Source organism: Sciurus vulgaris (assembly GCF_902686455.1).
Source record: "Sciurus vulgaris genome assembly, chromosome: 17".
In the NCBI taxonomy this organism is placed as follows: Eukaryota; Metazoa; Chordata; class Mammalia; order Rodentia; family Sciuridae; genus Sciurus; species Sciurus vulgaris.
This window is the reverse complement of record NC_136478.1, coordinates 57169681-57197234: the sequence shown is the minus strand read 5'-3', so window position 1 is coordinate 57197234 and position 27554 is coordinate 57169681. Positions and strand designations below refer to the sequence as shown.

At 52.2% G+C, this 27554-nt stretch overlaps 1 protein-coding gene across 2 annotated transcripts; it reads right to left on the bottom strand.

The window, feature by feature from the left end:
* Nucleotides 1–4199: 4199 nt before the first annotated feature.
* Nucleotides 4200–27433, bottom strand: DHX34 (DExH-box helicase 34). 2 transcript variants are annotated; one of them, XM_079117039.1, is made up of 16 exons: nt 26551–27433; nt 23914–24225; nt 22262–22516; nt 21076–21178; nt 19228–19445; nt 16725–16899; nt 13445–13638; nt 12692–12793; nt 10936–11178; nt 10549–10722; nt 10070–10187; nt 8956–9062; nt 6652–6939; nt 5697–5873; nt 5322–5490; nt 4200–4727 (listed from the first exon to the last, which is right to left on the bottom strand). In XM_079117039.1, exons 1-16 carry the CDS (start codon nt 27253–27255, stop codon nt 4594–4596), a joined length of 3474 nt encoding a protein of 1157 aa, XP_078973165.1. In that variant the 5' UTR covers nt 27256–27433; the 3' UTR covers nt 4200–4593. The 2 variants fall into 2 exon arrangements, with proteins under 2 accessions (XP_078973165.1, XP_078973164.1); XM_079117038.1 differs by lacking the exon at nt 4200–4727 and having other exon boundaries at nt 4745–5490.
* Between the last annotated feature and the right edge of the window lie 121 nt (nt 27434–27554).

Below are 27554 nucleotides of genomic sequence, written 5' to 3'. Positions count from 1 at the left end.
ATAATGTCACATAGCCTGGTAACCACACACCTGGCTTAGCTGGTGTGAGCGTACTCTGTGATGTCCACACAATGCCCCCATCTCCTGATGATGCACTTCTTGGAACCTATCCTCCTGGTTGAGCAAGGCATGCTGGATCTCCCCTGCATGTCTCCCCAGGCATTTAATGGGCAACCAAAACTTCTGGTACAGGCAAAGGTGGTAACCCCTGGGCACCCCGCATCAGACAGATACCCCGAAGACCATCTCTGGGAATTAAGTTTCCAGTCTTCTCCAGTAGGTTTTTTTGGACTCAGTCCCAGAACAGACTTCCTGAGTCAGAGGCCTCATGTGTGCCTGGAGCCTTGTGGCACCCTCTTGGGACATTCCCTTCGCCTTCACACACACGTTGCCTATGCGACATTCATTTTATTTTATTTTTCTTAAGATGAAAAAAAAGAAACAGAAGAAAAACAGAACCAGCCTCGATAAACCATAGCATTTTTTGGAAATTTGACCAGGCAGCAGGTGGGTGAAGCTCTGAAATCAGTCTTTCCTTTTGTTATGGTTTGGATATGAGGTGTCCCCCCAAGCTCCTGTTAATACAGGAATATTCAGAGCTGAAATGATAAGATTATGAGAACTGTCACCTAACTGGTCCTTCCTAGTTTAAATGAATAACCTGGGTGGTAATCACGGGTGGGTAGGGAATGGCTGGAGGAGGGGGGCAGCTCGCCATTTGAGTTGGTGCCAGTCTGGGGCTGTTTTGGATAAAGCTGCTTTGAACATTCACACATAAGACTTTATGTGGACACATCTTCATTTCTCCTGGGTAACTACCTGGTAGAATTGTCCTCATAAGCCGAAGTGTATGTTAAAGGAAATGCTCACACAGTTTTCCAAGTAGATCTTCCATTTTATTGTCCCACCAGCAACATTAGAGTTCAGTCGATCTCCTCTGTGGTTTCTGTTTGCATTTCCCTGCTGGCTAAAGAAGTGAGCATCTTTCAGGATGCTAAATGGCTATTTGGGTATTTTCTTTTGTGATGTGTCTGAGAGTTTGGTCCATTTCCTTTGGGTTGTCCTTTTCTTCCTGATTAGTAAGAGTTCATTATGGGTTCGAGTTACAAATTCTTGTGAATATATGCACTGCAAATCTCCTCTTCCAAGTCATGACCCACCTTTTGACTCTTAGTGGTGCCTTTGGATGAACAGAAGTCAGTATAGTCTCGTTGGTTTTATTTTCCTGTGTGATCAGCACTTTGCCTCACATTCAAGGTATCTGACAACTATTTATTGACCACCTAGGTTCCAGACCTGACCATTCCAGGCACTGGGGACAAAAAGTCCAAACTTCGTGGCTAGGAACCTTTCCTCTCAGACACCTGCTCATGCACAGAGCTAGGTGAGGATATTCTCTGCAGCCTGCCATAGCAAATCGCTGTTTCTGTGATGCAGTAAGCAGAGTGGGGTTTGCTATGATGCTAGTTCAGATCAAGCTTCAGAGCTGTTCATTGACACCAGCTCTCTCAGAGACCCTGCGCCTAATTTTGTTTGTAGTTCCACAATTTTTTCCAAAAGAGGGCTTTGAAATTGTATGAGCTTCAACCCCCACAAAACCTTGGATCCAGCCCTGATTTTTCTCACTTTTTTCACTTGTGCCACTGGGGGTGGGTCCTAGGGCCTTCCACATGCTAAGCATGTGCTCTACCACTGAGCCAAACCCCAGGCCCCAACCCCAACTGTATCAGAAAACCAGAAGCCATGACACCTGCTAACTGGGTAATGCATGGAGCTGTACTTGGCTGTTACCTGGGAGGAGGAACAAGTGGAGACAGCACAGAAATGTGGGTACAAACAGGGACTCACGGTCCCCACTGCCTGTGTCCTGATCTCAGGTGTTACTACTGGTGGTGTGACCTTCTAGTCCTTTTTCAAGTCTGCTTTTTGTTCCCCTCATTTCTACCATAGTCTTTATGACGGTGTCACAGGCTAGGCTTGGTGACCACCATCATCTTCCCCTTAGCTGGGCTGAAAGCAACTACTGTATTTCCTAGGATTCCTGGTTGCCAGATTCTAGATGAAAAATTAGGTCCCAGTGATAAGAATCCTCCCATAGAGGAGACTCAGGAGCAGCCTCAGAATCACAGCCAGACGCACATTAGCAGCAGTGGCCTCAGAAACAGCAGGGCCCCGGCAGTCGGTTCTGTGCTGTCCTGGGCGTCCTTCCCCAGGGCCTGGCCCTGAGCCTCCTCCTCCAGCCCCCAATTGTGTAAGCACTGGTTTCCCTGTAGTCAGTCTCTTCCTGTTTAAAACACCTGGAGGAGTTCTATTTAGACTCCAATCCCTGCCTGGGACCATCATGATTTGCATTTTAATTTATGCAAAATATATACTAGGCTTTCCCAAGTTTCCATATCAAAATGGCACTTCTGGGGAAATGGACAGTTGAGCTGTGTTCATTCATCAAGGCAAAAAATCCAACAGTGTGACAGAGAAGGTAGGGGCTCTGAAGTCACAAGGTGCTGAAATGTGGCAAATGCTTTATGTTTTTAATGTGCTAAACCACACTCATTGATTTTCAATTGTCAAACCAACCTTGCATTCCCTGAATAAACAACACTCGGTCATGACACACTATCCTTTTTGTATCTTGTTCAAGTTTTGCAAAGGACATTGTCCCTAAAGGGTAATTACCAGTTTTGCTGCATTGTTTGGATCTGGTTTTGGCAGTGGAGTAATGCAGGCCTCAGAAAACCAATCAGGAGGGGCCTCTTTCTATGCTGTGGAGGGTCCATGTTGGCTGGTCCTACTTCCTCCTACTATGTTTGGTAGAGGTCACTGGTGAACCAATCAGAAGTTTTTGTTGTTTTCAGTGATGAATTCAATGTGCATCATAGAGTTCTTCAGCTTATTTTTTGAGTGAGCTTTCAAGAAAATTATCCATTCCAACTGAGTCACTGAATTTATTGGCATCAAGTTGTTTGAAATATTCACTATCCTTTGTTTTTCCTTTGTGGTATTAGGAATTGAAACTAGGGACACTTCACCACTGAGCTCCAATCCAGCCATTTTTTATTTTTTACTTTGCAACAGGTCTTACTATGCTGCTCAGGCTGGCCTTGAACTTGAGATCCTGTGTCCAGTCACTGAGATCACAGTGTGTGCCACCACGTCCAGCCAGATTCACTATCCTTTTAATACCTGTAGGAGCTACAGATGTCCTGCTTTCCCTCCTATGCCTCCCCCTAACCCCGACCAATTATATCATTCTTTTCAAAGTATCAGCATTGTTTCATTTATTTTCTCCACTGTTTTTCCAGTTCTATTCCTGGCTTTTCTTCTTTAATTCCCCACTCTCTCATAAGCATAAATATCTAATTTCAAAAACCAGTAACAGGCAACACCTATAGGCACAGCTACTCAGGAGGTTGAAAGGGGAGGACACTTAGACCTAGGAACCTGAGGCCAGAGTGGGCAACACAGAAAGGCCTCCACCTCAAACAAAACAAACAAAAAACCCTAAGTTTAAATAAAAATAACCAATAACAGCTGCATGTGTTAGGAGAGCAGACCTAACTGGGTCCTTACACTGACCCCAAAGTAGGAGCAGAGGTGGAGAGGTGACCCTTGCTTCAGGACACACAACACTACATGGCAGTCTGAGGTTCAAGCACACGTCCTTTCTCCACATCCTTCAAATTGTACCTATTCATACCCAGTCACCCACTTATTGGCCTCCCCCTAAAACTAAGTGCTAAGAAACTGACATTTTAAAATGAGAGGGTAGCCATGTGGACATTGTGGAGAACAGCATTCCAGACACAGGGGACAGTATCTGCGAAGGTCTTGGGGAAGGGAGGACAGGCATGTGCAGGGGCAGAAGGGGCCTGGTGAACCTGCAGCCAAGGAACGGGTCAAAGTGTTGGGAGATGAGACCCTGAGGCAACCTGAAAGTAAATCCGAGCTGGGTTTTAAACAGGGGGCCACTAGGCTGTGACCACACTTTCCTTAGCTTCTGCAGGGAAAGTACTGTGGGAGGTGGGATAGAAGCTGGGGAACCAGCACTAGTCATGGGAGGGATGGCAGTGGCTCCAGGTGGGACCAGGAGAGGAGGGGGCGAGTGGTCCGAGCCTGGACCTATGCTGGAGTCAGAGTCAAAGAGATTGGCTGAGAGGGTGTGCAACCTGAGGGGAGGGCCAGGACAGCAGCCAGGACGTCGGGGTAAAGTGCCCCTTACTATGACCTGGGGGTTGCAAACCCCAGCGAGTAACCCAAACTCCTTGGTTGGGAGAGGTCCAGACGGATACATAGAAGATAAAGGACGGGCTGAACGGAGCCTCAATAAGCTGGCTTGCTGCACTAGGGTCAGCCCAGGGAGAGCAGGCAGTGCAGTGGGCATTGGCTGGGTTAGCCTGGGACTTGCGTGCGCTTTCAAGGAGGCAGAGTCAGCATGAGACTTTATTTCCACATCCCTCCGGGCTGGGACACAGCCACAGTTCTGAGCCCAGGCAAGGGGTGCACACGGTTCCAGCCCTAGTCGGTGGTGGGGGACAGGCAGGCCTGCAGGCAGGGTGCCGCACTGGGTGAGGTGGCCAGGGTTCCCAGCCTGGCTCAGACATGCTGCCTGCGATGCCGCAGCAGCTCGGTGGGCGTGAACATGAAGTCCTTCTGGCAGGCCTGGCAGTGGTAAGGCCTCTGCAGGGCGGACGCCTTCTGCAAGGGCTTGGGGGTGGCCTCCTCGGGGCCTAAGAGGAGAAGGAGACCGTGAGGGGCGCTCCGCTGCAGCTGCTGCTCCCACCCAGTCCCAGGCAGCTGTAGGGCTCCAGTTCTCTCCTGGCCCTTGGGGAATCCAGTTGTGCCTCCCCTGGAAAGCCTCCCGTGACTGAACTGCACACAGGCCAGTCTCTACTGCGTCCCCACCAGTGAGAGAGAGAAGCAGAAGAGAAATACGGAAACGGAAGAGAGACAGAGCACACCCTGGTAATGGGGTCAAGGTGGCCCTGCCACCATCTCCCCTACATATGTGGTGTGCTGCAGAAGACACGGCGGGCATCCCCTGGGCGCCAACAATGTGGACACAGCTGAAGCAGAGACAGCTGAGGGACGGAGAAAAGAACAGGAGACACAGATGCACACAGAGAGACCAAGGAAAGAGAACCACAGTGACCAGAGACAGGAAAAGGTGCTCCTGCCCCTCCCTGTCTTGGGTCCCTGCGTTTGACAAGGCCCATGTGTGGCACCAGCCGGGACCGGAAGCCTGAGGTTCTCAGTCCCCAGTATCCAGGAAATGCCCAGACACACAGGACGCAACATAGGATGAACGGACAGCTGACAGACACAGGGCCAGACCCCCAAAGCCCCATCCTTGCCTGGGGCGAGATCCTGCGGTGCCTTCGGGCAGGTATTCTCATGGGCAATGCGCTCCAAGGGTGTGAGGGGCATGTGCAGGCCACAGTGGGGGCAGGTCCAGAAGGCGCGCAGGCAGTCGCTGTACAGGTCCGTGTCGCTCTGCAGCAGGCAGGCCGTCAGACTGCCTCGCCTCCCCATCCCTCTCCCCAGTCTGGGCCCTTCCCAGAACCCTTCAGGCCTGAGGTCCCAGGTGGAAACCACGTCCCTAAACTAAGTGGGAACGTGGTTGGTGGGATGGGAGGTGCTTCCTAAAACCCCAGCTCCAGGGCAGGAGGGAAAGGGGGCCACGGTGGGGTCCTGCTCACCGTGAGGCAGTTGTAGGTGAGGAAGTCAGTGACAGTGTAGCCCCCCTTAGTGGGGTGGGGGGACAAGGTGGAGTTGCCAAAGAGGCCAGGGAGACTGGGGGCAGCCGTTATGGTCTGGGGTCCCACATAGAGGTTCTGGGCTTCCAGCCCTGTGAGCCGCCGGAGGCTATAGGGAACCTAAGGAAGGAGGAAAAGAGAAACAGGAGACAGACTCGGGGAGACGACAGTTAAGCACCTAGATCCAGCTGTGCCTGAAGTTTCCTCGGACTCTCAAGTTATGCACCAAATACTTAAGCCAATCACACCTTAGTTTCAGGGACTCACGACCTCAGGCTTGTCTTAAACACACCCTGATGCCCCATCTCTCCTCTCAACTGCCTTCCCTAGTCTCACTACTTCCTGTCCCAGGAGAGACCACATCCAGACCTCGAGTCCGGCTACCTCACCCCTCCTCGCGGCACAGCAGCCTTGCTCCCCTTTCCCTGCTCACAGGGTTCCTGTGCTTTCCCCCAAGCCCTCTACTCCTCTAGAAAGTCAACCTGGACTATGCCCTTCAGTCCCCATAGCAAGGTAGAATCAGGAGCCATCCTTGATCCCCACTTGAGGTGGGTCCTTACTTCAGGTCTGCTCTCAAGTCTGCCTTTTTGCGCTCCATGTGCAGACACTCATGGCCTCCCCCAGCCTCCTGAACACCTGTAACTGTTAGCAGGGGCAGCGCACACCTTGCATGAAGAAGGTGCATCAAGGCATCTGCTGCTGCAGGTGCTACAGGGCAGTGGCCAGCAGGGAGGCCCCTGGAGAGGCTCCTGGGATCTAATCCTGACTCCACCTTTAACCAGCTGTGTGGCCTTGGGAAAGTCACTTAACCTCTCTGGCTTGAAAAGCCCCAAAGGTGCCCACACTGAGTGACTGGGAGCTGGGCCTGCCGCATCCTCTGCCCTGTCACTGGTAGTACCTTGGACGCCATGAACTGCAGCAGGTCCCTGCTTAGGGCTGCCACCTCCTTGCAACTGACCACAGGAGTCATCTTTTCTTCCTCCTCTTCTGGCTGCCACTGCCGCCGGGCTTGTTGAGATAGCTGCTGGTCCAGGGCTCTTTCCCAGTGGGCGCGGAGCCGCACAGAAGCTGCCAGGAGCTGGACAGCACTCTCACTGTCCGCAAGCTGTAGCTCCAGCCAGCCATCAGCCACCAGGCGGGAGCAGTCACCATTGGTGTCAAGGGACCGACTGAACAGCAGGAGGGACTAGAAGGGAGGAGGAGGCAGGAGCAGAAGTGAGGGTCAGGATGCCATCTGGATGCCAGGCTCCTGCCCACCCACTCACCACCCGCCCACCTTCCTTTCAATACCTCCATCCCTCCCCCATCACCCTGCCCATCTGCCTAGCCTTCCATCCACCCACCTGCCCCTCTACCTGTGCATCAGTGTAACCATCTGCCCGCCCATCCACCCACCCCACCCCCACCCGCGCCTACAGCCAGGTGCTCTTCCAGTGCAGGAGATATAACCAGGACCAAGAAGGTCCCTGCCCCCCACAGCTGACACCTGGCTTGGAGAAACAGACTAAGTATAAGAATGAAATACAAAGTCTGTCCTGAGCCACAGCCAAGACAGGACAGGTGTGGTGGAGGGCTTGGGTAACACGAGAGGTAAGGCCTGCATTTTAAAATGGGGCTGAGATGACTCCCAGGCACAGATTCCGTGGAGGGGAGACCCCAGACACGGAGGGTGTGCTCGCCCATGGGGACGGAGGCAGGGAGGTGAGTACCTGTGATCACCTGTGTTACCTGTGATCACCTGTGCAGAGTTTCCTGACACTATCTCGGGGAATCCTATGGAGGACAGGGGAGGTGGGGGAGCAGGACTGGCCATGGACTGATGTGCCGCTGGGTGGTGGCACATGAGGGTTCAGCAGACTGTTCTGCACACTCTCGTGCACATTTAATATTCACCATCATTGGGGCTGGGCTGTGGCACAGTGGTGGAGGGCTTGCCTGGCATCTGTGAGGCACTGGGTTTGATCCTCAGCACCACATAAAAATATATGAATAAAATAAAGGTATTTGTTTTGGAAGCTGCCCTGCTAGCAACATCTCCCTCTGCACCCTGCTGACCACCAGCACCCTGTCCCTTCCCCAGCCTGCTTGCCTCCTCATGGTGCTGGCAGGAGCTTCTGGCACATCTTTTTTATTAGTTCATGTTTACTGTCTGCCTCGCCATCACGCAGGGGCCTCCTGTGAGCACACGGCCCAGCAGCAGCAGTGCCCAGTGCAAGGCGGGCACTGGAGACATTTGAGTGAGTGTGGGGAAGAAGAGCCCACTCTCAGGTGTCACTGGAAGTCACGGGCCTTCTGAGGAGACCGTAAGTCTCTCTTCCCTCCATGCTTCCTGGGGCTGAAGCCAGGGGACCCTGGTACGGGGGACATCCAACTGATGTGGGGAGGCATCAGGGTGCAGCCAGTGACCCCGAAGCTCTGGATCACCCCTCATTCACTGTGACTCAGGCAAGTGGTTCAAGTCATGTGCCCTGTGGTGCCCAGGCCTGCCTTCTCCAAGAAGTGTGCATCAGGGCTGTAAGGGTCACCAAGGCCAGGCCTGCACCACAGGTGGGACACAGCAGGGACTTTCTGGCTACAGACACAAGAAAGGTTCATCTGCCACCTGAGTGCATCCTTGGCCACCCCCGAGGTCCAGCCACCATCCTTTTCCACTTGGATGGTGACAGCTGCCTCCATGCTGAGCTTCCTGCATCCCCCATGTCAAAGGCCATCCTAGCTCTGCGAGAGCCTCCCAGGTTTGCCCCTGACTCGCCTCCATGCCCTCCCCCACAGGCTCTCATCCAGCTGCTCCCTGAGCACCAGGCACCTCAGGCCCTTCGCATCTGCCAAAAATGCTCTTCCCTCAGAGATCCACATGGCTCTGTCCCTTCAGGACTTTGCTCCACTGAACCTTCTCAATGAGGCCCAGCCTGATCACCTCATCTCATACCACGGCTCTCATCTGTCCTCCCAGTCTTGGGAGCCTAGGAGGGCAGGGGCAGGTCCTGCAGCTGTGTGCACTACTGTGTTTTCGATGCCTAGAACGGTGCCTGGCACACAGCAGGCCATCCACAACTAACTGATGAAGATCCATGAATGAAAGACATCAGTCTGCAGCCAATGTCTGCAGCCAGCTCAGGTGGCAGGCGATTCCTCCAGGCCACCTCCTGCCCTCTGCTCTGGCAATGTGGTCATCAAACCAAGGAGTTGGGGCAGAACCTACCTGGAGGGCAGGAATGCGGACACAGTTCACCAGGTATGGCTTATTGGTCTCCAGCAGGGAGACGAAGGTGAGCAGTTGGTGCTTACTGCTCATCTTGTCCTTGTCATCTAAAAGGTTGGAAAGGACAGCTGAGGCCTACTCCCACCCACCCAGTTCACCCACCTGAACCTCCATGCCCATCTGTCCCTAGTCCCCAGGGCCCAGGGCCTTCTTGCCCTTCAATTCACACAACTGTACAAAGGGTATGTCCACAGGATGTCTGCAACCTTTTAAACACTCTGACATGATGAATGTGAATGTGAATGTTGGCTGACATTAAGGAGCCACTGTCACTGTTGGGGTGATTAACAGCATTGTAATAATGCAAACCTTGGTCCTTATTACCATCATTAAAAAATGACACGATGCCTGGGATCTGCTGTAAAATGCTCCAGCTAAAGGGAAACCAGGGGTGGTGAGCAGGTGGGGAGGGGGAGGAAAAGAGAATGCCCCAGCAGGGAGGAAAGAAAGTGGAGGCAGGACAAGGACGGCCAGCAGGGCAGTTCCTGCAGCTGGCAAGGCCAGAGGGCATGGCACTGCCCCTTGAGTGGCGGGGAAATTTTCAAGATTAGACAGGGGACAACAATGTAACAGGAGAAAGGTAACTGGCTAGGAACTGACGGGGTCACGATTAGGGAGTTTCAAACGCTGTCCTCCATGTTTAACTGAGGAGCCCCGGCTATCCAGGTTAACACTTGGTGATGAGGCAGGTCGCTTCTGGACACATAAGTAGAGAGATGAGCTGTGTTCCTGAGCTTGGAAGAAATGGAACCATCAGAGAGGCCATGGGAGGCGCCTACCTGGCCTGCCAGGCCCCTGCACAGTTCCTGGCCATGCAGTGTGCACAGGGCCCAGAACCTCCCACTGCAGGACCAAGCTGGGGAGCTCAGAGGACCCACAGGACAAGTCCCTTGAACAGTGCTGTGCTCCCAGGCTGGCTTGGGTCAGTCTGTCGGGCCTGGCTCTAGAGCTCCCCTGGATCCACAGGTCCCAGAACAGCAGCACGAGCACTGAGAAGCTCACCTAGTCAGCCCTCCACCACTGCCACCCTCCCATCCCACCTGGGCTACTGTACCTTGGCTTCGTTCAGGGCCTGCAGCCTCCTGCTCCTGTGCATGCAGCACCTCAGGGCTGTTGGTGAAGACGCAGGTGGGGTGGAGCACCGTGCCCTGCTTGGCCTGGGTGTGGAAAATCTGCAGAGGCCAACGGCAGTGCTGGGACAGAGGCCCTCAGACCTGCTCTTCCCTGATGCTGGGACACTTTCCCTCCACCCTCCTGGCCAACTTCCCTGCCCAGTCTCAACTCTGACACCTCTTCTCCCAGGAAGTCCTCCCTGGTTCCCACAGGGCCGGACCAGATGCCCCCGTGGAACTCTCCCCCCAGGATGCTCTCTCTGGTGATTTGTTCTGGGACCAGCCTATTCCCCTGCTGCACAGTGAGCCACATACAGGTAGAGCCAGAGCTGCTTCATCACCACTGAGCCCCAGAAGAGCACAGGTGCATATGGATCATGCTGAGCAAGTATGGGGAGCGGGGTCGGTGGGAGAGGCTCACCTGGTCTGAGTCCTTGCGGCCACTGTTGAACGCATCGGGCACAGCCAGCTGGGGGTAAAGGCCCCGGCCCAGCACCAGCTTAAGCAGGGCCAGCTGGTCACGGGTCAAGTCCTGGGCTGAGCTGGCAGCTGCCTGCAGCTGCTCCAGGTTGTGCCGAAGCTTGAACTTCACATCCTGGGGGAGCACGGGGTGGGGGCGGGTGGTTTCAGGGGACCCTCCCCACACTTTGTCTAAGGCCATGTGCTGGGATACGGAGTCAGCAGCTGTCACATACCAAGGCAGGGACCCTTCAGAGCCCCAGGCAGGGCCATGGCCCACCAAACCCTCAGGACAGGGCCCTATGATCTCTGTTAACTCTCCCCTCAACTCCAGCACCAGACTGCCCACCTGGATGTCCACACTGTCATCGGCCCCTCGGGGGGCTGGGCCAGCATGGTCCTCATCACTGGAGAAGTCAGCAGGGTCCTCCTGCAGCCGCAGCACCTTTCGCCTGCGGCCCCCACCCTCCTCATGCTGCCGCTTCAGCTGGTGCAGGGCCCGGCGCTCGCGGCGCTGCTGCAGCCGACTGTAGCTGTCGCCTGGGGTCACTGCCTGGACCTCAACCAGGAGCCCATGGTCCTCCAGCAGCTCCTGGGGATAGATGAGGCGCAAGTGAGGGGCAGACTCAATGGGCCCTGGACTTCCCTAAAGGGCTGTGGCAGGAGGGGACTGTGGGGACTGTGTAAGAACAACCCTTGAAAGTCAAGTGCAGTGGCACATGCAGGTGGTCCCAGCTGCTCAGGAGGCTGAGGGGGGAGGATTCAAGTTCAAGACCAGCCTCAGCAACTTAACAAGACCCTGTCTCAGAAAAAGGGCTGAGGGCTGGGGATGCGGTGGGGTGCAGTGGTGGAAGAGGGCTTGCCCATCATGAGAGGCCCTGGCTTCAATCCCCAATACTGAAAAAAAAAAAAGCCCTTTGCACCGGGCATGGATAACTGCCCCGTGGGAAGAGAGTCGGGACCACTGCTGGCCTCAGGAGCACCTAGGAAGGGCACAGGAGGGAGACAGGAGGGAGGTCAAGGTGGCTGCTCTCAGGTCCTCCACAGCTGCCTCCAGGCTCTTGTTACTCTGCCCACCCACTCCCCTGCCATGGGCCTCCTGGGGACACACCAGTGCTTCTCAGACTGTGGTCCTTCTACCAGCAGGAACTATACCTGGGACATCTGGTTCCCTGCTAGGGGGTCCCGGGTCTCCAGTCCAGACCAACCTAAGTCAGAATCTTGAAGAGGAGGGAATGGCATGAATCTGGATCTAATGGACCCTCTAGGTGACTCTGAGGACACTAGACCTGAGCCCCCTTGCCCTCCACCTGCCCACACCTGTCAACAACCTTCAAATGACCCAATCTGATGGGACCATTTCCTGCTGAGCCCCTGCCCAATGGAGGAAGGAGAACAGTGTGTGTGCACATGTGTTAGTGCAAGTGTCTGTGTGTGCAAAAGGGCACAACTTCCACTAGAGTCTCAAAGTGTCTGAGCCATGGCTGGAGAAGTTGCAGGCGTCAAGAGACTGAGAGCAGCTGGGACATGAGTGACTCCCAACATGGGAATCCCAGAAATTGTACAGTGGGACCTCATTGGGTGATCACCCATCCTGAGCCTCTACCTTTCTGCAAGCAAAGGCAACGGACTCTCATTTATCCTTCATCACAGGGATGCTGCCCAGTCACCTGTATGACAAACTCATCCAGAACCAGCTCACACAAGGTACTGTCCCCTCCCAGCCAGAGTTGAAGCTGAGGCCCAGAAACTCGGAGTGAGGAGTCCAAGGTCACATGATCAGCATGAGGCAGAGCCTGGATTTGCTGTATGGACATGCTGGCCCCAACTGCCCCTATACTGCCTCCCAGCACTCAGCCTGCACTGCTGGCTCAGCATCCCTGGTCCAGAGGGCAAATTCTTGTGAGGAAGCAGCAAGTCATGGCTGATCCTGCCAACCTCCAGGAAGCCCTCCTGGATTCCTACCCCTTCTTGGCCCTGCCCAGTCTGCCCCCATGCTGTTCATCTGCTGGGGGAGGTGGGTGTGGGTGACTCTGATCACCATCAGGGAGGACAGGTGAGTGTCCTAGAGTGCGTGCACCACAACCTGACGGCCCCCACCTCACCTTGAACTGGCGCCGCAGGTTGGCCATCTCATACAGCCGATGCTCCTCTATCCCGCGGCGGCGGCACCACTTGCGCGAGTTTCTGCTCCGCTCGGACTTCACCTGGGTGCAGATGCCAAGGTGTCAGGGCCTGGGTGGCTCAGAGGGTAATAAAGCTGCCCACAGCCAAAACAGTCCCAGCACCGGCCCACACACCACCCAGCAGGAGGATGCAAGGGAGTGGACCTCCCTGAGGGACCCCAGCTCCCGCCTCCTTCCAGGTCTCAGCCACAGTGCCTTCTTCAGGAGCCCCAGACCCCCACATTGAGTCAGTCCCCACTCTGGGCTCTCCAGCCCCATGGACTCTCCCCCCACAGTCCCCTCGACGCTGTCACTGATTAGGGCTGAGTCTGTCTCTCTATGCTGGACTGTGCACCCTGGGAGGGCAGGGATGGTCACCATGGACTCCCAGCACCGCCCTGTACAGAGCCGAGGCTGGGGCCGGGGCTCAGAGAATGTGTGTTGGATACACAGACACATGCTGAGGTGGTCTTTCTCCAGAAGGCACTGGTTTTAATCCACTTTAGAAACCCCAGGCTCTTTAGAGACCTGGGCACATGCTGTCTTCCATCCCAAGGGTACAATGGGGACACAGAGCCCCCAGGCAGGCTGTCTGTGGAGAATTCAGAGTCCTCACCTGAGAAGCCACCCCCTTGCACCACCCTGTGCCCCCACCCTGTGCAGTATACAGATGGGCCCCACTGCCAGCCTTACCTGCACCCAAGCATTGAAGACATTAAAAAGTGTGAAGGGGTCACCCTGGTCACTCTCCAGGGGCCTCCGGGCAGCCGCACACTCTAAGCTGTTCTGGGCACTGCGAGTGAAGGGTGACTGGACACTGAGGGCGGCTGCGATGGTGAGCACAGGCTCCGCCAGGTTGAACATGGAGCCCAGGATCAGCATCTTCCCTGGGCGGGCAGGAACTGAGCTGAGCCTCCTGGGCACAAGAGGGCAACCCTGCTTGCCCTGGGGCTCTGGGAGCACTGAGTCACCCTCCCATCCACATCTCACCCCCTCCTCCCCACCTCGTCCACAGAGGGCCTGGGGTGACAGATGGGCAGATTCCAACCCACATGCTGGACTTCCTGGGCACATGACCTCTGGCAAGTGCCTCAGTTTCCCCATCTATTAGGTGGAAATGACCATGGTTCCTGCCTCTGAGACATGGTGGTCCTGTTTAGTGCTGGCCACGACTCAGCTTCTATTCACAGCTGACTCCCAGGCATTCCCACCTAGCACCTAGCTGGAGTCTCCTCCCGGCACCCTTCCCCACTGCAGTGCCACCTGCACTGGCTGCAGCGGTCTGCTCTGGTACACAGCCAGAGCTGACTTTGTGCCTATCAATAAAGTTTTCCTGTCTGTGTAACTCACTGTGAAGGCAGAGAAAGGGTGGGAGGCAAGGAGGAGGGAAGAGAGGCAGGGACAACGGGAGCGAGGACAAGAGGCCATGGGAGGCTGCAGAGGAGAGGAAAGTGGCAGAAATGCCACCTGGTGTGGCCCGAGAGCTGCTGGAAACCTTCCCACCTGTCAGCTGTCAGTGGGGACTTGGATGACCTGGCTCTCGGGACCAGAGCAGACTGGGGGTGTCCTGGGAGCTTGGGCCCTGCCCAACTGCTTGCAGCCATGGCCTGGTCATGTGCTAACCCTCGCACAGTTGCACCAGCAGACACAGAAGGGCGGTAAAGCAAGGCTTGGGGCCAGGTCCTCCAGGCCCCCCAGGGCTATATGTTGTCCCAGCATTCCGTAGCTGTCACCAGGTCCCTCCACCTCACTCTGCCTGAGTCCCATCTATAAAATGGGGCAGCAGGCTCTGCAGGGCTGCCTTAGGCCAACTGCTCCACCCAGTGAGATAGGGGGGCAATGAGAGGCCCTGCCCTCAGCAAATGAGGAAGAAAGGCTGTAAGTCCACTGAGGCCTTTCCTGGTACAGCAAGTGGCCTGCAGTGTTCTTCTGCTCCTCAGCCCCAATTCCCCTCACTCTAGCCCAGCCTTCCAAAACCAACAAAAATAACCACCGTTTAGCCCCTGGAAGCCCTTGGAGTCCACAGTAGTGGAGCCCCAGTGGTTGCACCAATGGGGGGCTTTAACAGCGGTTACAAGATAGAAGGTTCCCTTCAGCAACACATTTAGGAAATGGCACTTCGTGGCCCTGTTGAGATGGGAGACTGGGCTGCAGGCTGTGGTGGAAATGGAACATCTTGATTTCGGAGAATCGGGCGCGAAGAATTATCTGGCGTGGGAAGCTCCTTGGGAGGGGCATGTATGACTCAGGAATGAGCAAGAGGAAGAGAAAGCCAATTTGTGACACCCTGATGACCACAATATGGGTACACCAGGGCAGAGTGTGATAAAGACGTACAGAATGGTGGGGGAGGTCTAATCTGTGGAAAACCCAGGATTCCTGCACCGGGGCTCAAGGACACCCCACCTGCCCGTCCCTCCCAAGGGAGGCCCCATAAACACACCAAGTGCTGGGCAGTCCCAGGGGAAGAACTTGTCTTTTACATCACTCATTCATGATCAAGGTGCTTTGTGGCCTGTGCTCTGGCCCCAACACACCTCAGGGGGTGGCGTGTGCAGGTCAAGGTAAACATCCTAAGATACCAACAGTGTGCCATGGGGCAGCAGCAAGGACAGGGTCTCAGGGCTGATGGGCCCCAAATCCTCAAACACCCACTTCTGTGGAGACAAGGAGCAGGGCATCTGCTGTGGCCTCTAAAGACCTGACCTCGGCAGCACTGGAGCTGCCCTGGCTGTCTCCACCAGGCTCTGTGCACCTGGCCTTTCCCAGCCCTTCAACCGTCATGCTGACGCCTTACTTTTCTGGCCACCTCCCAGCCACCTAACACCCAGTTCCATTTAAACATTCCAGTTTCTCATCTGATTCAAACCTCATCGCCTGACCCAGACCAGCAGGGCCTTTGGTCTCTGTTAGGATGTCACTGTCTCACTGGGCTCCCCCACAGCCCCTCACTATGGCTACCAGCCCTGCTGCCTGCAGCCTCCCCTCAGGAGCTAGCCTGTCATACATCTGCCTCCCCCCCGTGGGAGCTCAGAGGACAGGAGCTCTGTGTCCCTCACCGTGGGAGCGCTGGCACCTGGAACGGGCCTGGCTGGGCATGTGCTAAGGAGTACCCAGCGAGCTTTAACTGCTGGTTGAGATCGGCCTCTCCCTGGCACTCACTCCACTCCTGGCTGTTCCAACATGCCAGGCATGCTCCCCCCTGGAATGCCCCTCTGCCACTCTGCACTGCCCAACACAGCAGCCATTGGCCACGTGTGACCACTCAACACTTCAAATGTGCCATGTTCAAACAGAAATGTTCTGCGAATGCAAAATGCACACAGGATTTTCAAGACTTAGAGTGAAGAAAAATAACGTAATTTTTATATTGATTACATGCTAAAATTATGATGTTTTGGATTTATTGGGTTAAATAAGGCTAGGTGTGGTAGCATATGCCTGTAATCCCAGCAGCTCAGGAGGCTGAGACAGGAGGACCACAGATTCAAAGACAGCCTCAGCAAAAGCGAAGCACTAAGCAGCTCAGTGAGGTTAAATAAGACATTATCTAAACCAGTTCTACTGCCAAGTGTGTTTTGGCTACCTACAGGGCTTGTGCCCCTCATCTCCATTTCTCTGCACAAATGCTACCTTCCCAGCAGTGACAGGAGGCCAGCCTGAGGGCTGCATTAGGCAGCTCAATGTCCTGGCTGCCCCAGCTCTCTACCTGCTACTCCCTCTTCTCTGTGACAACAGGCACTTCACCTATATTCCTGATCTGATGCTGCTCTGTCCCCCAGTACGTCAGCTCCTGAGGGCAGAGTGGTGTCTGTCCCATCCATTGCTACATCCCCACCACCCACAACAGTGCCCAGCACAGAGCACTTGTGAATAAACGAACCAGACCAGGGAGGGCACAGACTTCTCTACACATCACTCAAGAGTAACAGGTGAGTGGTGCCCTGTGCCATCATCTGGAGGGGATCCTCACCAATCACGACGTCCACAGGCAGCTGGGCTAGCAGAGACCCAATGGGGGTGAGGGCCTCCGAGCTGTCCAGGGCTCCTTGGTCCCGGAGGTAGAGAATGGCGGTTTCCAGACTGGCTGGTGGTGGGGGCTCAATGAAGGGGAAGGTTCGGGGATCCCCCACACCCATGCTCTTCATCTGAAATGAGAATCCAATGCCTCCAGGATCAGGGAAGAGGTGAGCACCTTAGGGCACAGGGTGGGAAATGGGTGGGAACCACAAACTCCTATTCCCAAAATGTCAACATCAAGGTCCATCATACAGAGGGAGGGGGCTGATGTCTGCATGTCTGTCAGCCCCACATTTTCCACCTGACCTTTACTGTGGAGGAGGAGCACAAAGTCTAAGCCAGACCAATCCCACTTTCTCAGCCCTGCCACAGCTGCTGACTACTGGAATGAGCACATGACCTGAGCTGGGCCAATCAGAAAACTTCCCTGGGACTTGGCACACTAGAACTGGCAAAGATAAGTTCTGGCACCTTCTGACTGTGAGTAGCTAGGATGGAAACCCCAAACTGGTCTGGTCATGTTTCTCACAAACTGGAAACCAGCCCACCACAAAAAGGAGAAATCTTTGGGATCTTCCTAAACTGGATGCACCTCCGCTCAGACAGACATAAGAAGTGATAAAATTCTCTCATCTGCCTACAGGGATTTGAGTTGTGTTTGTCTCACTCATGAACTAAAGAAGCCTGATTAATTCAGGGGCCCAGCGGGTGGCAAGGAGAATGAGGTTCCAGCACACGCCTTCACTGGGCCCATCGCTACATACACAAGCAAGTCCCTTTCTGGTGACGAGATGAAGCACCCCATATGACTGCAGAGAGAAGAGCACTCCCAGGGCCTGCTGCCAGGCCTTGGTCCCAGGCTAGAAGTCCCAGCCACCAGCTGGCAGCCAGCTGTTTACTGGCCCCTTTAACCAAGCCTTCTCCTTATGTCAGAGAGCACCCAGTACTCACTAAAATCAGACCATTAAATTAGAAGCTCTGGGAGGAAGGCTGGACGATTTCTTTTAAGCCCTCCAGGTCATTCCAATACGCAGCGGGGGCGGAATATCTACCACACCCCTGGACAACTGCTGGAGGATATGTGTTCTAATTCTGCTGAAAAGACAGAATGAGAAACTGGCCAGAGGCTTCAGGGGAAGATACTCATGACCTTAAAACTTAAGCCCACAAAGAAAGGCAGTTCCTTGCTTACACCTCATGATGGTAAAGGAGGAAGTGCCAGGCGCACCAGAAAACACAGCAACTCCAGAAGTTGAGGAGGGAGAATCGTTAAGTTCAAGGCCAGTCTCAGCAACTTAGCAAGGCCCTATCTCAAAATAAAATAAAAAAGGACTGGGGATATAGCTTGCCATTTACCAGCCGTGTGACCTGGGATAAGTTACTTTGCCTCTCTGTGTATTCTTTTCTTCATCCATATATCAGGAAAATATTACCTACCCGATGGAGTTTTTGTGAGGATAGAAAGGGTTATATACCTAAAACCACAGAACAGTGCTGAGTCCAAAGGAACCACCAGACAAGTGGGCTTTGTAATCATCATAAGGACACCTGCTGACAGACTGAGGTTGGAAAGATGGAGAGAGCCCAGTCTTCCTTGGCACCACTGCTCCATCTCAATAACTAAGTCTATAGTCATGGGCCTTCCTGTCACGGGAAGTCACAGATTTTTCTGTACCGTTAAAGCCAGGATTTTTGAAGTGGCAGGATATGAGTCAGGAGTGGTCACTGAGCCCAGGTGGTGGGTCACAATCCACCACCTTCTACCTTCATTTTGGAAAATGAAGGTAGAATAGAAAACACCATGTGGACCCCCACAGGAAGTGCTGGGTGGTGCCACTTCCAAGCTCACAACAGGCAAGCCCATGCAGACTCTCCTCTTCCCACTCTCCTCTTCCTCTTATTCCTGAGCACAGACTGCCCTTCCCAGCCTCCCCTGGGGTTAGGTGAGGCCCCAGGACTAGCTCTAAGCAGGACGGGAGCAAAGTGTCCGCTTGTGGTCCTGGCCCCAAACCCACCTGTCCTCATGTCTCAGAATCTTGCCCTCCCCAGGATGGATACAGATGTTGAAAAGGCCCCCAGGAAGATGACAGGGCCACAAGAGGGATGGAGACATCCTTGAACAAAGGAAACTGCCTGCCAATCTGAGATCTAAGATTCTGTTGCATTAGCCATTTTGTGATTGGGCCTATTTGTCACAGCAGCCCAAGCTGTGTGAGCTAAACTGAGAAGTCATGACACAAAACATGATCAACAATAACTTTTAAAGCCACTTCCAGGGTTTCTTGAGCTGAAAAGACTGTGAGTCAAAGCTTTGACCTTTGGGAGGGACGCATTGCTCTCAATGGCTTAGCCAGCTCCTGGCACTGAAATCCTGGGACTGGTCCCATCTAAACCCTGCCTGGGTTCCTCCTTGGCACCAGTGGGCAAGACACAGTTCCCTCCCAGGCATGCCTCACCTGCAGCACCAGGGCATCCAGAGCCACCCTGCGAATTTCTGGGACAGGGTAGGGGGCAAAGGCATCGTAGTCGGATTCGGCGTACAGGCGGAAGCAGACTCCTGGGCCTGTGCGACCAGCCCGGCCCTTCCGCTGCTCTGCGCTGGCCTGGCTGATCCAGAACTCCTGCAGCCGCTGAAGTTTGGCTTGGGGGTCGTAGCTCATCTCCTTCACCTTCCCTGCATGGGGAGGGAGTGCTGAGAGAGCGTGGAGAGCAGCTAGGCCTGGCATGGCCCTCCACACACCTGGCGTTTCACCCGCTCCAGCACCCACTGACACCTTGGAGTACTAACACTAACCAAATCTATTCCGGGCCGACCCTGACATTTTTTCTTCCATTCCCTATTCACACATCACTAGAGTCTGGATAGGGAGTGGCCCCCGAAGGCCCATGTGTCAAGGCTTGCTCCCTATCTTGACACTACGGGAAGTGCTAGGCACTCTGAAGAGGTCTTCAGGTCCCTGGGCATGTGCCTTAAGGGAGACAGTACACCTTGCCTACCCTTTTACTTCCCAGCCACGAAGCAATCAGCTTTGCTCCGACACAGGCTCCATGATGCACTGCACAGGCCCAAATCAATGTGGTCAGTCAATCATGACCTGAAACCTCAAAAACTGTGAGCAAGATGAATCTTCTCTCTTTAGAAGTTGATTATCTCGGGTATTTGTTACAGTGGAAGAAAGCTGACCCAAATGTCTTTTATTTCTCAAGTCTTTGGTCCGTCAGAGGCTGTCACGTGACACATCTTGATGAAGCACCGACACTATGTGCAGGCACTGTAAGAGGCACTAGGGATAAAGCCATGGACAAAACAGAGGCCACGGCCCCCAGGACTGAAGAGAACACCAGATCTCGTCCATTTTAAGACCGAGCTTAAACCACATGGTCTTAAAAAAAAAAAAAGTTTTAAAGACCAGCCATTTTCACATTTTATTGTATCTGAAAGTAGGACATGCCTTTAAATCAACAGCATGTCAATGTTTAATTGACAGCATTTTAAAAATGTTTTAATGGTATGAGATGCTAGAATGCTTTGCCACCAACACCATCCCAGTGCCCATACAGGAAATAAAGGAAATGTTCCAGGCACCCAAGTGAATTAATTCATTTAACCCTTACAACCTGAAGGAGGTACTGTAATATTACTGCCATTCTGGAGCAGTGACATGACCCTGGACACAATAGCTGGCCCCAGTGTCTCCTAACAACTAGGCTGACTTTCCAGAGAACATTCTCTTTAGGAAGACATAAAATCAAATAGAGCAACATGGGAAGCAGAAATGGAAGCAGGGGGGGATCCTTTAGAGGGGCCAGGGTTGGCTTCCCTGAAAGGGAGACACTCATACAAATCCTGAAGTAAGGGGAGAGGCTGGGCCACATGGATATTCAGAGAAAGACAACTCTCAGAGGAGAGAACAGGTTAGACCCCGGGGCAGAAGCAAGCTTGGAATGTTGATAAAAATTAAGATGCTGCCTCTCCTCCACAGACCCAATTGCCACCTACTTCCTGCTTAAGTCCAGAGCCCCCTAGCTATATCTGCCTATCTCTCTATCTCTGGGCCCTTTTTTTTTTTTTTTTTTGGTACCAGTGATTGAACCTAAGGGCACTTGACCACTGAGTCCTTTATTACATTTTATTTTGAGACAGGGCCTCACTAAGTTGCTGAGGCTGGCTTTGAACCTGTGATCCTCCTGACTCAGCCCCCACCAGCCACTGGGATTACAGGCATGTCCCTCCATATCTGGCTTGGGACCCATATCTTTTCAAGGTCCTTGGGGTTGTGGTGGGAGCTGGAAGCAGCTCTTACCAGAATCTACTACGAAGCGGATCCCATCGATGGTGACTGAGGTCTCAGCAATGTTGGTGGAAAGGATACACTTCCGGACTCCAGGCGGTGCCACGTCAAATACCTGGGGGAAAGAGAGGAGGCATCAGGGACTAACTTAGTCAACAGGCCTGTTCATCCAATGGCCTCCTGGATGTCCCATGGGCACCTCATACCTGTGATCTAAAATGGCCTGGACATCCTCCACTGGATCTTTTCCTGTGGAACCCCAACCTCAAAGGTGGATCACGTCACCCCATCGCCTGGGCTATTCTGGCCCCTCCCTATCCCTCAGCTCCACCTGAACATCTTGAACATTTCTTGAATTCCCTCCCTTTCCCCACAAACCCCAGACCCTTCCCTGGTCAGGTCCCCCTTTCCCACTCTAGTCCTGTGCCAGACTGTCTCTGATTCCTGGGCCTCTAGTCACACCTTCAAATTCACTCCCCATACAGCAGCCAGAGGGATCTGCTAAAGTACCAACTGGCACTGCTCTGCCCCTTGCTCCTTGCTCAGAACCCTCCTAGAGTTCCCCAGTGCCTCAGGACAAAGTCCAGGCACCACAACAGGTCTTCAGGCCCCTGTGGCTTAACCTCACCCACCCCTCCAGTCCCACCTCTCCTGACTTCCTTTTCACAATCTGGACCCCAGACACACTGCATACTGTTTCCCTGTTACCCACTTTCTTTCCACCATGGGCCCTTTGCACAAGCCCTTCTCTTGGCTCTAAGAAACAGTTAAGCACAGTTATTAAGAGCAGGGTAAACAACTATGGCCTGCAGACCAAATTCAGTCTAACATGTCTCTATAAAGTTTTAAATAAAGTTTCATTGAAACACAGACTCACTCATTCAGCTTATGGCTGCTTTTATGCTGTGGCAGCAGAGCTGAGTGTCCGTGACAGACAGCCTTTGGCCTGCATAGGTGAACATATTTCCTCTTTGGTCCTTTATAGAATGTTTGCCAACCTCTGGTTATGAGCTCGAGGGCCAAATTCCCCAGGTCACAGCCTCTTTCAGTTAAAGCCCAGGCAACTGTGCACAGTGAAGCCCACAGAAATGGGTTTGTGAAATCCTCAGTGCTACGTGTAGCTGCCTTTGACCCCCTCCTCCTTCCCTGACCTACAGAGACCCCCATCTACCCCTCTCTGCCTAGCTTCACGTGATACCTTGTCCTGGTCAGCCACAGAGAGGGCGCTGTGCAGCGGCAGCACCACCCAGCGTTGGGTGTGGCTGGCGTAGGTCTGGGCAGCCTCCAGCACAACACTGATCTCCGCCATGCCGCTGAGGAAGACCAGGAGGTCCCCCCGCTCCTCGGGTGGGTACTTATTGTCAATGGCCTCCAGAACCCTCAGGAAAGGCCGTGGGTCCAGCTTCTCTGACTTGGATGTCGTTGGCTCCGTCTCCTGTGGCTGGTAGACAACCTGTGACACGAGAGTCCCCAGATGAAGCACACCCTGCTGCTTCAGGGCAGAGACCCAGGGTGAGCAGTGCAGGCTGCAGGAAAAGCAGAGCAGTCAGGCGGCAGATGGCGAAATCAGTGGGTAACTGCCAAGGATGTAATAAAGAAGCAAAGTAGGAAAAGTAACTGGAAGGCTTCTGGGGTGTTGGTAATGTTTGATTTTTCAAAAATCTGAATATCAGCTACAAACATGTACTTAATGGATGGAAAGTAACTAAACTATAGACTTCTTCTCTGTGTATTTTTTTCTTGAAGTGCTGGGGATTAAAACAAGGGGTGCTCTACCACTGAGCTACACTTCAGCCCCTGCCTCTTTTATGTTTTATACTGAGATAGGGTCTTACTACATGGCCCAGGCTGGACTCAAACTTGTGATACTTCTCCCTCAGCCTTCCAAGAAGCTGGGATCTTAAGTGTGTACCACCACACCCAGCTACATGCATGTTCTTTTGTGTTTAATATATGACATATTCAACAAGAAAAAATAATCTAAATGGTGGAACCAGGCCTAAAGTACTAGAAAAACATCTCTCTGGAAGTTATTTATTTGTTTGTTTATTTTCCTTTTCTTGGTACTGGGGACTGAACCTGGGGACACTCTACCATTGAGTTACATCCTCAGCCCTTTTGTTTTACTTCTTATTTTGAAACAAGGGTCTCACTAAGTTGCTGAGGCTGGCTTTGAACTATGATTCCCTAGTTCAGCTACCTCTTTCTTTTTTGATGGCTACTTATAATGCCAATTCATGGGCATTTAGAATCAGAAACCACAAGTGATAAATAAGTCCTTACCACAAGCTTCAACTGTAGACAAAAACAACTACCTAGGCCAGGTGTTGCAGCGAATTGGGAGGAGCATCACTCCCAGGGGATGTGTATCAGTTTCTGTAGACATCTTGGGTTATCATGACTTAGAGAAGGGAATGTTCCTGGCATCTAGTACACAGGGGCCAGGGATACCACTAAATATCCTACAAGGACAGCACCCCCCCACCACCATGAATTATCTAGCCCAAAATTTCAAGTCTGCTGACTTGGAGAAACCTTGCACCATGAAATGGCAGAGCAACAAGGAAGAAGGAGCCCAGGTCACTGAACAAGCATATGGAACAGAGGTGCCTGGAATGGCCACAGTTTTATAAGAGAAAGATAAAGTTTTATCTTATTTTAGCCTTTGTATTTTGGGGTCTCTCTGTTATTAGTTTTCACTCTAACAAGCACTTAGCACTATACCTGGCACACTGTAAATGTCCAAATATCAAAGTCCTTAATTGAAGAAATGGGAAACAGAGCAGTAGAGAGAAGAGGCTTTTCTGAGTGTGTCCAAAGACCAGGTTGGAGGTCTGGGGAAGCACTAACCGTGATGGGGAACAGCCTCCCAGGCACCTGCACCACAGGAGCATTGCCAAAGTAGCTGGAGAAGAGTGAGATGTTGATGGTAGCCGACATGAGGATGACCTTGAGGTCAGGCCGCTTGGGCAGTAGGCCCCGCAGGACACCCAGGAGGAAGTCATTGTGGAGGTGCCGCTCATGAACTTCATCCACGATCAGGACTTCATACTGGGGCAGGCTGGGCTCCCGCTGGATTTGCCTCAGGAGCAGCCCCACTGTCAGGAACACGATTTTGGTGGCTGCTGAACGCGTGCTTTCAAAGCGGATCTGGTAGCCGACCTGGGGTAAGAGGGAGGGAGATGTCAGGGTCAAAAGAGGACCTTGGGCCTGGCCATCAGACCTCTATCCTGCCTGAATTGGAAGTCTGAGCCAGTGCCATGCCTGTGCATCAGACCCTGGAGCCCAGTGGGCTTGAGTCTGGATCCCACCACTGCTACTTAGTGCTGATGTCCTCGGGCTAACAGTCTATCCTTAGAGACATGCTTTTTCTTCTACATGCTGTAGGAATAACCTGTGACAAAGCGCAGAATTATCTGGCACGCCCTCTGGTGTATAACATTCATTAATTATAACAGTAATAATCATCCTTTGAGTCTTCACTACCTGCCAGGACTACGCTAAGTGCTTTGTGTGTATAGTTCATTTCATCCTCAAACCACCATTTATTTCATATCGGAACTATTATCTTGATTTCATGGATGGGGAAATTGAGGTCATTCATCCAAGTAACACAGCTAAAAAGAGGACTTGAGAGGAAACGGACTGTAACCCCTACCTTGCATCATCCACATACCCAAATCAATTCCAGATAAAGATGAACTGTAGTTATAAATGTAAAATCTCTTGGGGTTGGGGTTGTGGCTCAGTGGTAGAGTGCTTGCCTGGCACATGTGAGACCCTGGGTTCTATCCTCAGCATTGCATATAAATTAATTAATTAATTAAAGGTCCATCAACAACTAAAAAAATTTTTTTAAAAAACTCTTAGGAAAAAAAAATAGAACTTTTTTTTTTTTTTTTTTTGCGGTACTGGGGATTAAACCCAGGGCCTTGTGCTTACAAGGCAAGCACTCTACCAACTGAGCTACATCCCCAGTCCAATAGAACTTCTTTATGACCTTTATGTACACAAAGTTTCTTAAACAGGACCCAAAGAGCACTAACCATAAAAAGAAAGTGACAAGTTGGATTATATCTAAGAAAATTAAAGGCAACTCACAGAGTAGGAAATAAGAGTTGCGATACATAAATTCTACAAAGGACTCACATTCAGAATCTAGAAAGGACCTATGAAACAAGAACAATGCAAAAGACAAACAGGAAAAAGACTTGAATAGACAGACACGTCACAAAAAAGATCTCCAATGGCTAATATATATTTTAAAAGATCTTTAGATTAAGACCCAAAATGCAAATATGTGATATCACTACACATCTACCAGAAAAGCTGGAATGAAAAAAAGCAGCAGGGGCTGGGAGATAGCTCAGCCAGTAGAGTGCTTGCCTTGCAAGCACAAGGCCCTGGGTTTGGTCCGCAGCACCGCAAAAAAAAGCAGCAGTACCAAGTGCTGGTGACAATGTGGAACATTATGCTGGTAGGAGCAGAAGTCAACATACCACTCTGCACAATGGCTTGGCAGGATCTGCTGAAGATCAACACACCAGCAATTCCACTCCAAGACACCTACCCAACAGAAATATGTGCCAAAGGACACTAACAGGCATGTTCTAGAATGTTCTTAGCAGCACTATTCACAAGACCTGAAAGAGGAAATCCTTCAAATCCCTATCAACAGAAAGGATAACCAGACAGTACCTTCACAATAGCATACGGTACAACAGTGAGAATAAACAATGCGCACCCACACACCATACTTGACAGGAATCTCACAGACCTAATGGTGAGGGACAGGGTTCAGACACAAAAGATAATGTATGATTGCATTTATAAAAGGCAAAAAAAATCTGTGACGTTCTATTACTAAGGTATGATCACCAAAATCAAGATCTATCATGAAGAACGGTGATGATCCTTCTCTCAAGGTAGGAACAAGAGGTTTACGGGGAGGTTTAAGGGTTATAGTAGCTTCAGCTTTAATCTTGAGTACTAGTTACATAAAGGTATTCAATTCGTGAAAATTAACTGACATATACTTATGAGTACTCTTATGTTTAGAGTACTGTCATTTTAACAACAAAAACTTTTAAATTAAAGAGAAGGGATTAGAACCCTAGAGATCATTATTAAGAAAGAATCAGGCTGGAGATGTCATTCTGGGATAGAGCACTTGCTTGGTATGTGGATTCAAACCCCAACAGGACCAAAAAAAAGTGTCCTTAATAACATTGTTATTTATTTTACAGACAGTTTAGAAAGAAGACTGATGTAAATTTTGGACATCTCCCACTTTTTTGCTGTTAAAGTGTTATTACTTGCATCTTTGTTACACAGATCACATACAAACCAATCTATAGATAAAATTCTAGAAGAATCACCTCTGGGTCCAGGGGTAAGTGCTTAATTTTTCTTGACACTGCCTTGCAGACAATCAACTTATTTCCCAATATCACAATAACAAAACTAGGAACCTGATGTCCCACTCACCTGTGAGCCGTACTGACTGAGGCTCTCAAAGCCAACACGCTTGGCCAGTGAGATGCAGGCGATTCGCCGTGGCTGGGTACATGCCACATGACTGAAGCCTGCAGCCAGCAAGTACTGGGGTACCTGAGTGGACTTGCCACAGCCCGTGTCTCCAGCCACCACCACCACCTGGTGCTCCTTCAGTGTTTGCAGGATGCGGTTCCCATACTGGGCAATGGGAAGTGCTGCACGCTCACGCTGCAGTTTGGCCAGTCGCCCAAAGGCCTGCTTTTGGCCAAAGTCCAGGTAGTGCAACAAGGCCCGGCGGAACTCAGACACTCTCTCTGGGGGCAGGCGACTGTCTGGCCCCCGAGAGCCCCGAATGTCAGCGCTAAGAATGGAGAGGTTGATGCGGTAGCGTGGGTCATAAATGCGAGGCAGGTCAGCCAGAGCTGGGATCTGGTGTTTGGGATGACCAGGGTCTTTCTCCTCCTTCTTGGAGGTCTTGAGAGTCTGGAATCTCTGCAGGCGTTCAAAGAAGGTCCAGAACTTCTGGCACTCCTCAGAACCCTGACGGATATAATTCTCATCCCGAAAGAAGGCATCCTCCAAGAGGCGACGTGTCTCTGAACAATTCCAGTCCCATTTCTCTGGGGCCTCTTCCTCACTGGGAGTCCAGTGGTGGCCTTGGTGATCCCTATTCTCCCTTGTCCTGGGAGGAGGCATGCTGCTAATCACAACGCGGTCACAAAATTGACCTCAGTTCTGATCATGTGGACCATATATTCTCATTCATTCCCTGCCTCCAGAAGAGGCCAATGTCTGCAATAAGGAACCACTTTCTCTTCAAAGAGCTAATATTCCTTCTCTTCCCTGGTTCAGGATCACCACATTAAAAAAAGATGGTGTCACACAAGCCACCTCATGACTCCTGCGGTGATCTCTAGGAGGGACAGAAGTTCTTTCCAGGTTTCAGGCCCTGGATTCTGAGAGAGAGAATAAAAGCCATTTGTTCATTTTCAGAA